The sequence below is a fragment of the Phyllopteryx taeniolatus genome, chromosome 14 (assembly GCF_024500385.1).
Source record: "Phyllopteryx taeniolatus isolate TA_2022b chromosome 14, UOR_Ptae_1.2, whole genome shotgun sequence".
NCBI lineage: Eukaryota > Metazoa > Chordata > Actinopteri > Syngnathiformes > Syngnathidae > Phyllopteryx > Phyllopteryx taeniolatus.
The window spans coordinates 17815686-17829432 of NC_084515.1; the positions used below are offsets into that span (position 1 = coordinate 17815686).

At 41.2% G+C, this 13747-nt stretch overlaps 1 protein-coding gene across 1 annotated transcript; it reads left to right on the plus strand.

Moving 5' to 3' along the window:
* Nucleotides 1–65: 65 nt before the first annotated feature.
* Nucleotides 66–12695, plus strand: exoc3 (exocyst complex component 3). The gene is made up of 14 exons (XM_061797418.1): nt 66–354; nt 529–701; nt 1451–1663; nt 3434–3612; nt 3832–3948; nt 5567–5684; nt 5951–6076; nt 7646–7746; nt 7908–8018; nt 8246–8387; nt 8493–8615; nt 11094–11255; nt 11378–11499; nt 12477–12695. The coding sequence occupies exons 1-14, from the start codon at nt 81–83 to the stop codon at nt 12679–12681; spliced, it is 2166 nt and encodes a 721-aa protein (XP_061653402.1). The 5' UTR covers nt 66–80; the 3' UTR covers nt 12682–12695.
* The last annotated feature ends 1052 nt before the right edge of the window (nt 12696–13747 follow it).

Here is a 13747-nt window from a genome sequence, read left to right on the forward strand (position 1 = left end):
GCTAACCTCTACTGTCATCTGTCATCTACCGTGCCTGCTTAATTTATGTTAAAATAAAATAACCTCAAACCCCCCCTACAATGTTTTTTTTTTTGTCACCTATAATTCATGGCTGGTATGTTAATATTTTTCAGGCAGCCATCCAGTCTCAGCTGGATGGTGTTCGCACCGGACTAACTCAGTTGCACAGTGCTTTGCTTGATGTAAAGGACATCCAGAGCTCGCTGGCTGATGTGAGCAAAGACTGGAGGCAAAGCATCAACACCATAGAGAACCTGAAAGATGTCAAAGATGCTGTAGTTCAACATAGTCAGCTGGCCTCTGCTGTGGAAAACCTTAAAAACATTTTCTCAGGTAGGTAAGACATAAGTGTTCAGTTGAAGTCTGATTCTGAGATCCCCCGCTCTCACGCTGTGCATTGCTAATCTATAAAGATTACATGACTTGTATTTAGTTCCCAATAGAATACAGTTTGAGACAATGCCATCTTGTGTGAAAAAAATAACACCTCAACATCTCTCGACACAGTCCCAGAGATTGTGGAAGAGACCCAGCAGCTGATAGAGCAGGCAGAGCTGCTTCAGGCCCACAGAAAGCTGATGGAGCTGGAGAGTTCCCGAGACGACCTCATGTATGAGCAGTACCGTATGGACAGCAAGAACACCAGCGACATGCATCTCATTTCTATCTACTTTGAAGATGTAAGTTGGAACAAAAGCAGGGTCGCTGTCGTCATAGGTTGTTTCGTACTCCTTCAACGCTGGCAGCTAGAGCCATTCCACACGTCCACCATCCACACACACATGTAATTGTGAATATTACTCCACGGCGGACTAATATGGGAGCGCATTGGCCTGAGGTTGCGCCTGTCACAGGAGTGAACGAGAGCAGAAAAAACACTTCCACGTTTAAATCTAGTTCACCAATCTAACAACACAAAGTCACATGACCTCACACATTGTCGTCTGTTGGGCTTCCTGGGCGTTGGTGTTAACACTAGATAAGCCAGCCTGGCTGAACGGCGGCGCCTATGTGCCGACCGTGTTGGGAAGGTCGTCGTTGCCATGAAGGCGACGGCGCGCTACTCGTGTTTACGTTTAGACGAACAAAAACAACACCTTTCATGTATTGTCGTATTTGTCTGGCACTGTCTGCCCAAACGTGGATATTTCAACTCGCTTCTAACTTTAGAAAACACCGTGCAGTGAATTGCAGATGTTTTGACACACACACAGCCTAGTTGTGCACTTAAGTTGCCATTTACATGCAGGTGACAGAATTCATAACAATCAATGAGTCAACAAACTGCGATTTTGAAGGCCAGCTCTACTTTGGACCATGTCTTTGTTGGTTAACAGATGCATGTTTACTGTTGTTAGTATTTGTAGTTCCAGTAGTAGTACCCATGTAACAAAAAAAATATATATATTTTTTTGCTGCTGTCTTCCAGGTTCAGCGGTTATCAGATGAGCTTGCCAAACAGCTATGGATGGTTCTGCAGAGGGCCATGGCTACGGTTCGTCGGGACCCCACCATGCTGGTGTCAGTGATTCGTATCATTGAGCGTGAGGAGAAGATCGACCGGCGCATGGTTGACCGTAAAAAACAGACAGGCTTCATCCCGCCTGGACGACCCAAAAGATGGAAAGACAGAATGTTTGAGGTGATTGGAATTGCAGTGGGTGCGGAAAGTATTCAAACCCCCTTTTTCACTTTTTTTTTTTTTTTTTTTTTTTTTTTTTTTTTTTATTGAAGCCATTTGCTAAAATCATTTAAGTAAATTTTTTTCCACATTAATGTACACACAACACCCCATATTGACAGAAAAAAAACGAAATTCCCCAAATTTTGGCAGATTTATTAAAAAGGAAAAACTGAAATATCACACAGCCATAAGGGTATTCAGACCCTTTGCTGAGTATTTAGTAGCAGGACCCTTTTGAGCTCATACAGCCATGAGTCTTTTTGGGAAGGATGCAACAAGTTTGTCACACCTGGATTTGGGGATCCTCTGCCATTCCTCCTTGCAGATCCTCTCAATTTCTGATGAACGTTTGGATGGTGAACGTTGATGGGCAGCCATTTTCAGGTCTTTCCAGAGATGCTCAATTGGGTTGAAGTCAGGGCTCTGGCTGGGCTATTGAAAAAGTCACGGAGTTGTTCTGAAGCCACTCCTTCGGTATTTTAGCTGTGCGCTTAGGGTCATTGTCTTTTTGAAGGTGACCCTTCGGTCCAGTCTGAGGTCCTGAGCACTCCGGAGAAGGTTTTGGTCCAGGATATCCCCGTACTTGGCCGCATTCATCGTTTCTTCGATTGCAACCAAGTCTCCCTGTCCCTGCAGCTGAAAAACACCCCCACAGCACGATGCTGCCACCACCATGCTTCACTGTTGGGACTGTATTGGACAGGTGATGAGCAGTGCCTGGTTTTCTCCACACATGCCGCTTAGAATTGAGGCCAAAAAGTTATATCTTGGTCTCATCAGACCAGAGAATCGTATTCCTCACCATCTTGGAGTCTTTCAGGTGTTTTTTTTTTTTAGAAAACTCCATGCATGCTTTCATGTGTCTTGCACTGAAGAGAGGCTTCCGTCGGGCCACTCTGCCGTAAAGCCCCGACTGGTGGAGGGGCTGCCGTGATGGTTGACTTTCTAGATCTTTCTCCCATCTCCCGAATGCATCTCTGGAGCTCAGCCACAGTGATCTTTGGGTTCTTCTTTATCTGTCTCACCAAGGCTCTTCTCCCCCAATTGCTCAGTTTGGCCGGACGGCCAACTTTAAGAAGGGTTCTGATCGCCCCAAACGTCTTCCATTTAAGGATTATGGAGGCCACTGTGCTCTTAGAAACCTTAAGTGCAGCAGAAAGGTTTTTGTAACCTTGGCCAGATCTGTGCCTTGCCACAATTCTGTCTCTGAGCTCTTCAAGCAGTTCCTTTGACCTCATGATTCTCATTTGCTCTGACATGCTCGGTGACCTGTAAGGTCTTATCTAGACAGGGGTGTGGCTTTCCTAATCCCAATCAGTATAATCAAGGTGTGGAACCATCTCAAGGATGAGCAGAACAAATGGACAGCCCCCGAGTTAAATATGAGTGTCACAGCAAAGGGTCTGAATACTTATGGCTGTGTGATGTTTCAGTTTTTCCTTTTTAACAAATCAGCAAAAATGTCAACAATTACATTTTTTTCTGTCAACATGGGGTGCTGTGTGTACATCAATGAGGGGAAAAAATGAACTTAAATGGTTTTAACAAATGGCTGCAATATAACAAAGAGTGAAAAATGGAAGGAGGTCTGAAAACTTTCCGTACCCTCTGTATATCATTTCCTCTGTTTTTTTTGTCATCCGATTCTTTATTTTTAATGTGTTCTTATGCCTATCAAGTATGTAATTTGCAATTGCGATGTGATAAACTTTTGGGTTTCTAATGCAGGTATTAGAGTGCACTGTCAGCACCCGCATTGAGGGCACCCAGGCAGTGACAAGAGAGGCTGATAAAATGTGGCTTGTTCGTCTTCTGGAGATAATGAGGAAATACGTTTTAGATGACCTCATTATTGTCAAGAACCTCATGGTTCAGTGCTTCCCGCCACATTACAACACCTTCAACAGGTAACAGAGAAACAGTTTCATCCTAACCAGGCTCGGTTCCGTAACTTTTTTAAAATTCTGAATAGAAAAATCTGCCAGGCTACCCCACTGAAAAGTGGAACTTGAAAACACGGGTCCATGCTACGATTAAGAGTAAACAAAATAAATGCACATTTGTATGACTGAAGTTTGAATTCATTTCATGTCTTGTATTCATATTTGTATGCATATTTCTTTCAGGTTTTTCAGCCTTTACCACAATGCTGTTTCTACTCGTGTCAAAGAACTGGCATCTGAGGATTTAGAGGCCAACGAGATAGTGTCCATGTTAACCTGGGTCCTCAATACCTATAAGAGGTACTGTCTGTACAAACACGCAATACCTCATATGCTGTACATTTATACTGTAGCATTATGAGACACCCTTTAGTTGTCCATAGTGCCCATTATACATAGGTATCGGGGCAAATGGAAAAAACGTGCACATTTTATAAATGTATGCCGCCACCTAGTGGTTATGAAAAAGCTGTACCTTTTCCTTACCTATTAGAAGTGCTTGTCAAAATTAAAGTAGTCAAATCAAACAATTTGTAATAAAGCACTATAGAAAATGTGAGCGGAGCTTTGAGTGACAGTGACGTCGTAGTTGCAGTGGAAGGCCAAAGTTTAGTCAAGGTTAGGTTAGTTTGAAAGTGAAAAGTGAAAAGAAAAGTGTCTTTTAAAGTGAGATTTAAAAATCTTTGATGAGGCAGGCTGTCTAGTGTCATATAAAGAGGCAGTTTCTTCCACAGTTTGAGAGTGGCAAATAAGAAGGCACCATCACTTTTGCATCATGTATTTGATCTGGTGAACATGGAGATGATAAAAAAAAAAAAAAAAAAAAACAGAGCCAGTTATTTTGAAATAGGACACAGAGACGAACAAGTAGCGAATAAAGGTAAGCCAGGCTCGCAATAATGTGTTCTTATTTACGGGAACCAGTTGAAAATTGAGCAGTCGTTTACATAATTGGCTATAAAACGACAAAGGGCACCTTGCTGATCCTAAATTCAAGCGTTAGAGTAGTCAAGCCAAGTTCTGATTAAAGTAGTGATTTCGAGGTCTTGAGATGATGAAAAGCGGTTCGACAGCTTTCTCCGTTGGGTGTCATCCATGCTTTGATGTCGACATGACAATCTAAAAGTGCTTTTAGTGTCATGTATATCCTTCACAAGAATGGAAACTGGGCATTTGCCCATAGCCTGAAAACATACAGTGGTGCCTTGAGATATGAGTTTAATTTGTTCTGTGACCATGCGCTTATCTCAAAACACTCAGACTTAAGACTCAAACATATTTCAGCAATAAAATGAATAGAAATGCAATTCATCTGTTCCAGTCTTCAAAAAACACGGCAAAAGTTGTAAATGGTTTTTAAAAAAAAAAAGACAAGTTGTGGTCTATTGTAAATTGCACATTATACACGAGAAATTACGGTAACCGGTTTTATGAAGCATAATCAAGCCAAAGGTCTCACACGCGCACACACACGCTGAGGATTTGTTTGCGTGCCTGTACCTTGAAATGGCCCTTCTCTTTTTTCTCTGGGTACTCTGGTTTCCTCCCACATTCCAAAAACATGCATGGTAGGTTAATCGATGACCCTAAATTGCCCATATGTGTGAATGCGAGTGCGACTGGTTGTTTGTCTATATGTGCTCTGCGATTGCCTGGCGACCAGTTCAGGGTGTACGCTGCCTCTCGCCCAGAATCAGACGGGATAGGCCACGCCTCTGCAACCCTAGTGAGGATAAGCGGTAGGGAAGATGGATGGAAAATAGGAAAAAACAACACGTCGATATGCCTGCACTCATTTTCCCCTTGCTTCACCAGAGATCATGCGACTTTGAACCAGTGTTGGTCCACAGCCCGAGCTAGAAGAACCACTGCACTGACGGATTCAATCAAACATTGTGCATCTGTGTGTGTTTCTTAGTGTAGAAATGATGGGCCATGCAGAGCTTATTGCTGAGTGCGACATCAACCAGCTAGAGTCATTGCTACCTCAGGATGTGGTGGATGAGCTCCTCAGCAAATACGTCCAGACTTTCACAGTAAGCGTCACAAACGCCAACATGCAGACTAGGGATGGATCCTCAATTTCTGTGATTGACCACAGGGAAAATGAACCATTCATTTATTAATGGAGGAACATTTCACTAATTAATAAATAATCATCACTCTGCTAGCACTTTGTATCTTTGTATTTTTCTTCCTTTCTACCCTTTTTACACTATGTTTTTTTATAATCTTCAGTGTGACACAATGATGAAACATTATATTTAAGTGACGTTAAATGTGTTACTCTCTGTGTCTCCAGTCTAATATTACTGGCTGGCTGAGGAAAGCCCTCGAAACAGACAAAAAGGACTGGCAGAAAGAAACGGAACCTGAAGCTGATCAGGACGGGTACTACCAAACCACACTGCCTGCCATTGTCTTTCAGGTACTCACATCCAGTAACTCCTCAAAAATATTAGCATGCCAAATAGTGTCCACAAAATTTCAATCATAATCATATGTTAAGCAGAATACCTTGGTGACATACACACACCTGCGTCCGCCCATACGACACAATTAATAGATATTGAACACTTCGACCAGCAGTGTAAATCCAGTCGAGTTGTAGAATGAATTGACCATCAAGTAATCAGAAGACTAACTCGTGGTTAGCTTCAGTCCTGCCTAAGTGTTACTGGGAAACGTAAACTCCTAGTTCCTCCTAATAGTGTGTCATCATTGTATCAATAAGATCATCATCATCATCATCATCCTTTATTAGCTAAAGGATGCAACATGGGAAGGGGCTAGATACACTGAAACCCATTTGCCATTCAGAATGTACAATTCTAAGAAACATAGTTCGAATCCCATCAGCGTTACGTCAGGAAAAGTTACCCTTTAACAGAAAATATTTAAATACGTGTTTTTATTTCTTATACATTATTCATCCACAGAATGCAAATAGCATATTTTCCCATCGTGGCACTAATAAAGGTTATTCTAATTCCACGTCAGTGTTTTTGTTATATGCGTCACATGCACACATCCAATCCAAACACCCGCACAATGGATTCCAGTCATATTTTGGGAATTTCAACCAAAAGAGCTTGCTTTTCAGTTATTGAAAACAAAAGTGAAGGAAGTTAGAGGTAATAGTAGGTGGCTGCAGTGAAGGCATGTCCAAGCATCTCCAGGGAGGAAAGTTTGAATTTGCAGATAGCCTTGGGCTCCAAATTTCAAGCGCTCATTGGCTGCAAAAGATTTACATCCAAGTATAGACTAATATATTATATATTATATATATAAAAACGGTGGCGTTTTGGAATGAAAGTGTACAGCTTTTTTATAACCACTAGATGGCGGCATACATTTATAAAATGTGAAGGTTTTTTTCCATTTGCCCTATGCCTATGTATAATGCGCACTATTGACCTTTGACAATTTTTTTTGGGGGGGGGGGGGGGTGCGCATTATACACGAGAAATTACGGTAGTTGTTTTTTGTATGAGATAGCTGTTGTTCCTATTAGAGTGCAATAATACCAACGTCTTTTTTTTTTTTTCTTTTCTGAAAACTGAGGTGATTTTGCCCAAAAGCAACAATATATAAAATATGATTTTATACTGCCACTTGATACTATAGTACATTCCTTTTTCTATACCGGCCGGCTATGCAGTGAAATGGGCCTCCACTTCTGCCACTGATTTTGGCGACGAAGAAGGGTTGCTTCAAAGGCAATTACGGTAGTTAAATAGTAATTTCTTCCAAATGGATTGATATTATTGGAAATCACTGCCAGTTTCATAAAATCAACTTCTTAGTGAAATATGGACCATTATCACCCACAGTCACTTGAATAATGTCAAATGTCCAAAATGTACATATTCTACATAAAATGGCTATTTCTGAATGGTAAAAACTGTTGCATATACAGTAGAGGTGAAGTAAGGGTAATATTTGTCTGACCTACCCACTTGTTTGCTGTGTGTGTCATCATTCTATGCTTCATCAGATGTTTGAACAGAACCTGCAAGTGGCTGCACAGATTGATGGGGACTTCAAAGAGCAGGTTCTCAAACTCTGCCTGAAACAGATGAACTCATTCCTCATTAGGTATTTTTATGATTGTACCATGTCGTCTATTGTCTAGCTCAGAGGGTGTTGTCCCATAAATACGAATTATTTCGAGTTACGTATTCTCAATATGTTCAAGAGAAGAAAGTGTTGATCTTTAACCATTTCTTCATGCTGAGAGAGATGTGTGTTATTTGTAGGTACAGAGAAGAGTCTGTGGCCTACAAAGAGGAACACCTGAGAGATCGACAGCTGCCTCAGTGTTACGTGCAATACATGATCGCCATCATAAACAACTGCCAAACATTCAAGTAAGTGTTTATGTTACAAGCTAACTCGTGTTACCTTTGAATTGTTTTTGTGCTCGTACTTGCATCAACAATAGATATTGGCTGCTTTAGTAAACTACTCTTAAGTGGCATCACCCTCATTATTTTGTGGCCAATAATGTAAGTAGCATTGCAACCAAGACTCATTTCCCTATTCATCTGTTATGTCAGCTTAATAATGCTTGCTACATGTCCAATGTGTTTTTCAGAGAGTCCATCAACAGTCTAAAGAGAAAGTACTCTCAGTCCTCTGAGCCCACTGACAGTGATGCCGCCATAGAACGGACACTCAACGAGGTGGCCAAGGAGGGGTGTCAGTTCCTCTTAGATGAAGTCTTCTTAGATCTTGAGGTAGGAAGGTGACAAGTCTCATGTGAGGGAAGTCACTGTTTCAGATTTCAGAATGATACTGTGCATCTAATTGCTCCGATTTCAACATGAAATTGTCATTTCCAGCATCACCTCAATGAGCTTCTAACCAGAAAGTGGTTGACAGGCTCTCATGCTGTGGACACGATCTGTGTGACTGTGGAGGACTATTTCAATGACTTTAACAAGATCAAGAAACCCTTCAATCAGGTTAGAAACAGATTTCTATTGCAGATATATCTTTTTTGAATACATAATTATAGAGTAGTGGATTTCGTACATTTCTATGAATCAAAAGCCGACGTTCACATCAGAGGTAATGCATGTATACAAATAACAAATAATAAAAAGATCACAACCGATTTCCATGAGGTTTACTTTTTCGTCAGTGTCAAAGCATTGGGCCAATAATGCAGAACATTTGGGGGGGGGAAACAGCCCAAAAGAATCACTCTTAACTATGAACCCTTTTCGAGGATTGTAGCAATAACACAAAGAAGAGGAGCACACTTTGTTGTGAAAATGAAATGAGAGTAGCACTTGCTAAGGTGAAAAGGCAACAGCAAAATTCACATTAACTTAGAGTAAATTTCCATTGAATTGAATCATGTTTTTGGTTTTGAAACTTGGTTTTGTTCTTTGAACACAGTGATTTGGGGTGCAGCTGATGTGTGGTTCATTTTGTGCACAAATAAAATGTATATCCGCAAAGGTTAAATGAAAGCAACTGGACTCTTCTTGTTTGTTGTTGTTGTTGTTGTTGTTTTTTCTTCAATTTAACCTTTGCGGATTACCATAACCTGGATGACTGAGAATTGAAATAAAGCCCATTTTATTTTTCTGATGAAGAATGGTTCCGTGAACGCGCGTATGAAACGTGCGGTGTTCGGTAGCTCCAACAAGGTTAAGAACCACTGCTCTAAATTGTCATTGGTTATCAATGCGAGTGTAAATGACTGATTGTCTCTATGTGCCCTGCGATTGACTAGCAACTAATCCAGGGTGTACCCGCCTCTCGCCCCAAAGTTAGCTGGGGATAGGCTCCAGCTCAAATGTGACCCTAATGAGGATAAGCAGTATGGGATGGGTGAGTACTGATACCACGTATTGAGCCCTTTATTTCAAGGTATCAGGGACTCGTGAAGGCTGCCGAGAACAGTCGGCGATACTTAAGGCAATCAAATCTGTCAGCGAGTAAGTCCTCCTCATATATGAAGTAGGTATTTGTTCAGAATGATCTGTCATTGTGTTCGTTTGAAATTGTATCTATCAAAAGTACTAGTGGTATCGGTACTCTGTATCGGTGAGTGCTCGAGAGGGAATACTCGTACTGGGATTGGTCTAAAAAAAAAAAGTGGTATCGAACATCCCTAATATGGAAAATGGATAGATGGATAAAAGATGTTTTAAATCAGTGGGTCCCCAACCACGTGTACCGTGCTGCAACTGTGCGGAATATGGCCTTATGTGCTTAATAGGACACATTTATTGAAAAAAAAAAAAAGAATTGTAAGCTGCAAACACATTCCTGTCATGTACTCAATGGCAATGTGTTATCATTGAATTCAAATCCAAATTCTCCCAAACGCTTTTTCACACGCAGTGCCATCAGTAGCCTTGCATTTCTTAGCTCTGCAACTGCTCTGGCCTCAGCTGTAGTGTTTTAATGAACACATATGGGTATCTATGGCTGTGATATTCAACCTTTATTGGGCCAAGGCACATATTTTAGATTTGAAAAATCTCACGGCACACCTACAAACTAAAAGGCTACAAAAAAGGGATACACCTGTCAATGATGTACTTTCTTGCGATCTAATAGAAAAGTCTTTATTTGTTCTGTCTGTCACTCGATATCGTTGGCATGGATACATGAGCAAAGATCCATTATTTTTTTTGTAAGTAATAATTTTCTGACCAATCAAGTGAAATTTGATCATTTACTGCGGCACAGAACTGAAGAGTTCTCACGGCACACTAATGTGTCATGGCACACCGGTTGGGAATCACTGATCTATGGTACGTACATACAGTAGATGCTTTTCCGTGTACACGTTGTCTAAGAATATTGCATGTCACACAGTATTTATCCAGGACAGAGAAGCGTGTACGACGCCACACCTTCATGTTCTTCATGGTATCTCTCATCTTTGCCATCACTATCTTACCATGCTGATGTCAAAGAAACAAAAACAACAAATAAAACATTAAATTAAATACCCTTGTGAAGTTAGTCTATCAGTCTTGATGATGGTTCGACCTCATGTTTTGGGGCGGTTTTTCCAGAACATTTTGGTTGACCTCTAAGTTGTACAACATTTAGGGCAGGGGTCGTCAACCTTAAATACTCAGAGCCATTTGGACCATCTCCCACCAAAAAAAAAAAAAAAAAAACACCTACCGGGGGTCGAATAGTCCAAATCTTGGCGCGAAGTGTCGCACATTGGCGGTTGTGATGCATATTTTGAGGGACAAAAAATGTTTTGGGTTTGTTTTTTGACAAGATCACCATAAATCTGAAAGTCAAATTTAAATGTAAATATTGATTTTGCAAAAACAGAGCCACAGCAGAAGGATGAAAGAGCCACATGCGGCACCTCTGATTTAGGGCATTGAATATGTTTGGTTCCACTGTCAATGAGTAAAAACTTAGTTTTAATTCTTAATAATCTTGTGCCATGTGTGCAGGAAATGACGAGTGAAGCCCTGCGCAGGGTTGTGGTAGACTACATCAAGGCAGTGATGCAAAAGAGGATCACCTTTAGAAATGCTGACGAGAGGCGGGAAGGAGCTGAGAGAATGATCAAAGAGGCTGATCAGTTCAAGTTCCTCTTCAGAAAACTTGCTGGCGTGAGTACCCATGGAACCGTGCCCCAGAAATGCTTCAAATACCTATTAATATCCTTGATTAGTTCAAAGCTCTGCTGTGGAAAGGAGGTGGTTTATGGATGATGAAGATTATTGTGTCGTAGGGAGAAGATACTGATCGTCTTTGTGGAGCCATTGTGGCCATTGCTGAAGTCTTCAAGCTGACTGACCCGACACTGCTCTTCCTGGAAGTCACAACCCTGGTTTCCAAATACCCCGATATCAGGTACACAAAACATGTTTCCCTCGTTCCAAAAACAGCATGTTCAGTTCATTGAAGCCTTTAAATTGTCCTTTGGTGTGAATGGTTGTTTGTCTATATGTATCCCGTGATTGGTCGGGAACCAGTTCACGGTATGACCCTGCTTCTCATCCCAAGTCAGCTGCGCATGTACATTCACATCCGGCGAAGACTCTCCATAACTTGCACTAACAACCCAGGCTAAACTCGGCTCCTCGTTATACAAATATAGTTATATAGTTAGTCTCTCAGTAGAGATGTATTGTATCGCTCCCGCATATTTCCTTGACGACGATTGCTACTTTCTTGGGACGTTCGATACCGCTTTTTTTCCAGACCGATACCTATTCACTCTTGAGTACTCGCCAATACCATGAGTACTTTTGATACATAAAATTTCAGTGAACACAATGACAAATAATTGTGAGCAAACACCTTTTTTACTGATGCATATGATTCACCAATGTTTTCAACTGCTACAGTGCAGGGCCAACTACTGGTGAGGAGAACTTACTCAATGTCAGATATTTAATTTTTTTTTTTGCCTTTTGCATCAGTGGCTGGTATCGGTAGCCTTCACCAGTACCCGATACCTTGAAACCGGCCGGTATCGCTCAGACACGATACATCGTATTAGTACTGGCCCATGCCTACTGCTTTCCAAGTAGCCAGGGCTACTCGTGTCTTCTCATTTGTAGAGACTGAGCTCTATGAAATGAAATCTCGCATGCTCTCGACTCTGCCTTTGCATCATCAATGTGTTTCCTGCATTTATTTCCTCACCTTTGCGTTGTGTCGCCGCTTATGCATCTCCCTCTGTCTTGAGTCTCTCTCTGTGGTGTGTTTTTCCTGTTTCCTACAATTTTGTTCTAAATCTCAGTTCCTTTTGAACAACAATTATTTGTATCATAAGTCATGTCATGCAAGTACCGAATGCTGTTAATTATTTACGATCCCTGTAGAGAGGAGCATATCCAGGCGCTGCTAGCGGTGCGTGGTGATGCCAGCAGGGAAATGCGCCAGATGATTATCGGAACGCTCAGCGAGAACAAAGTATCTTATGGTGGTGTCACACAGCCCATCTTCAAAGAAATCACTGTGCCCACTATCACCATGACTACCATGACTACCATGACCTCCATGGCAACTGCAAAGCTGCTTAAATAAAGCCAATCCTATCATTTCCGCCTCTTTTTCTCCTCAAGATACTCGGTTCTGTGTTCGTTGCACCTTTCTTTTGTTAAGAGAAGAAGAATGATTTGCTGTTTAATGGCCATGGTGATCCCATTTGTGCTTCAAAAAACGATAAATGTATAGTTGTAAAAATGAACTGTCTCTAAATGTGTGTCATCCAACTGAAAATGTAAGAATCGTTGAGGATTAGACTATTCCTACCATTTCTTTATTTTTCTTTCTTTCAATTTTCAAGTAAATATGAGGAGTCTGCTTTTCATCTGACTCCATACTAAACAATTCTCAAACAGTCTGCTTTTGTCAGTCATTTTGGATTTCACAGGAACAGTCTTTTTTATACATTCAGCTGGAAAAAAACAAATCTGTATTTATAGGTTATCATATCATATATAAAAATGTCACTGATGGTGGAGTGGTCCACTCGCCTGACTTTGGTGCTTGCAGCGTGGGATCAGTTCCCACTCAGTGACGGTGTGAATGTGAATGTGAATGTGAGTGCGAGCGGTTGTCTGTGTCTATATGTGCTCTGCGACTGACTGGCAACCAGTTCAGGGTGTAGTCCGCCTTTGGCCTGAAGTCAGCTGGGATAGGTTCCAGCACCCTGTGACCCTAACCAGGATAAGCGGCGGTGTTGATGGATGGATGATTTCCTCCGTACAATAATTTGTTAATATGTAATTAAGGCCAACACAAATAACATTATACCCTAGCCTTTTCATTGCTCAAATAAAATCAGTAATTGATTCCAAGTGGGCGGTGACAATTTAGTCAGGCGTGCACCCTGCCTCTTGCCAAGTAAACTGGGATAGGCTCAACTCACTTGTAGAACAAGCAGTATCAACAATGGAGGATTGGATGTAGTCAATAGTGAATTTATCCAACATTCACATGAGTTCACAAGTTTTAAATTTGGAAAAGAAGCTGCAGCCCAATTGTGTATATTCTAAAGGGAACGGTATGGAACACAGCTGCAGCTCAATAAATTCGAATTAGAAAACCATTTATTTCTGTAAATCTAATAAATTCATTACACAAAGTA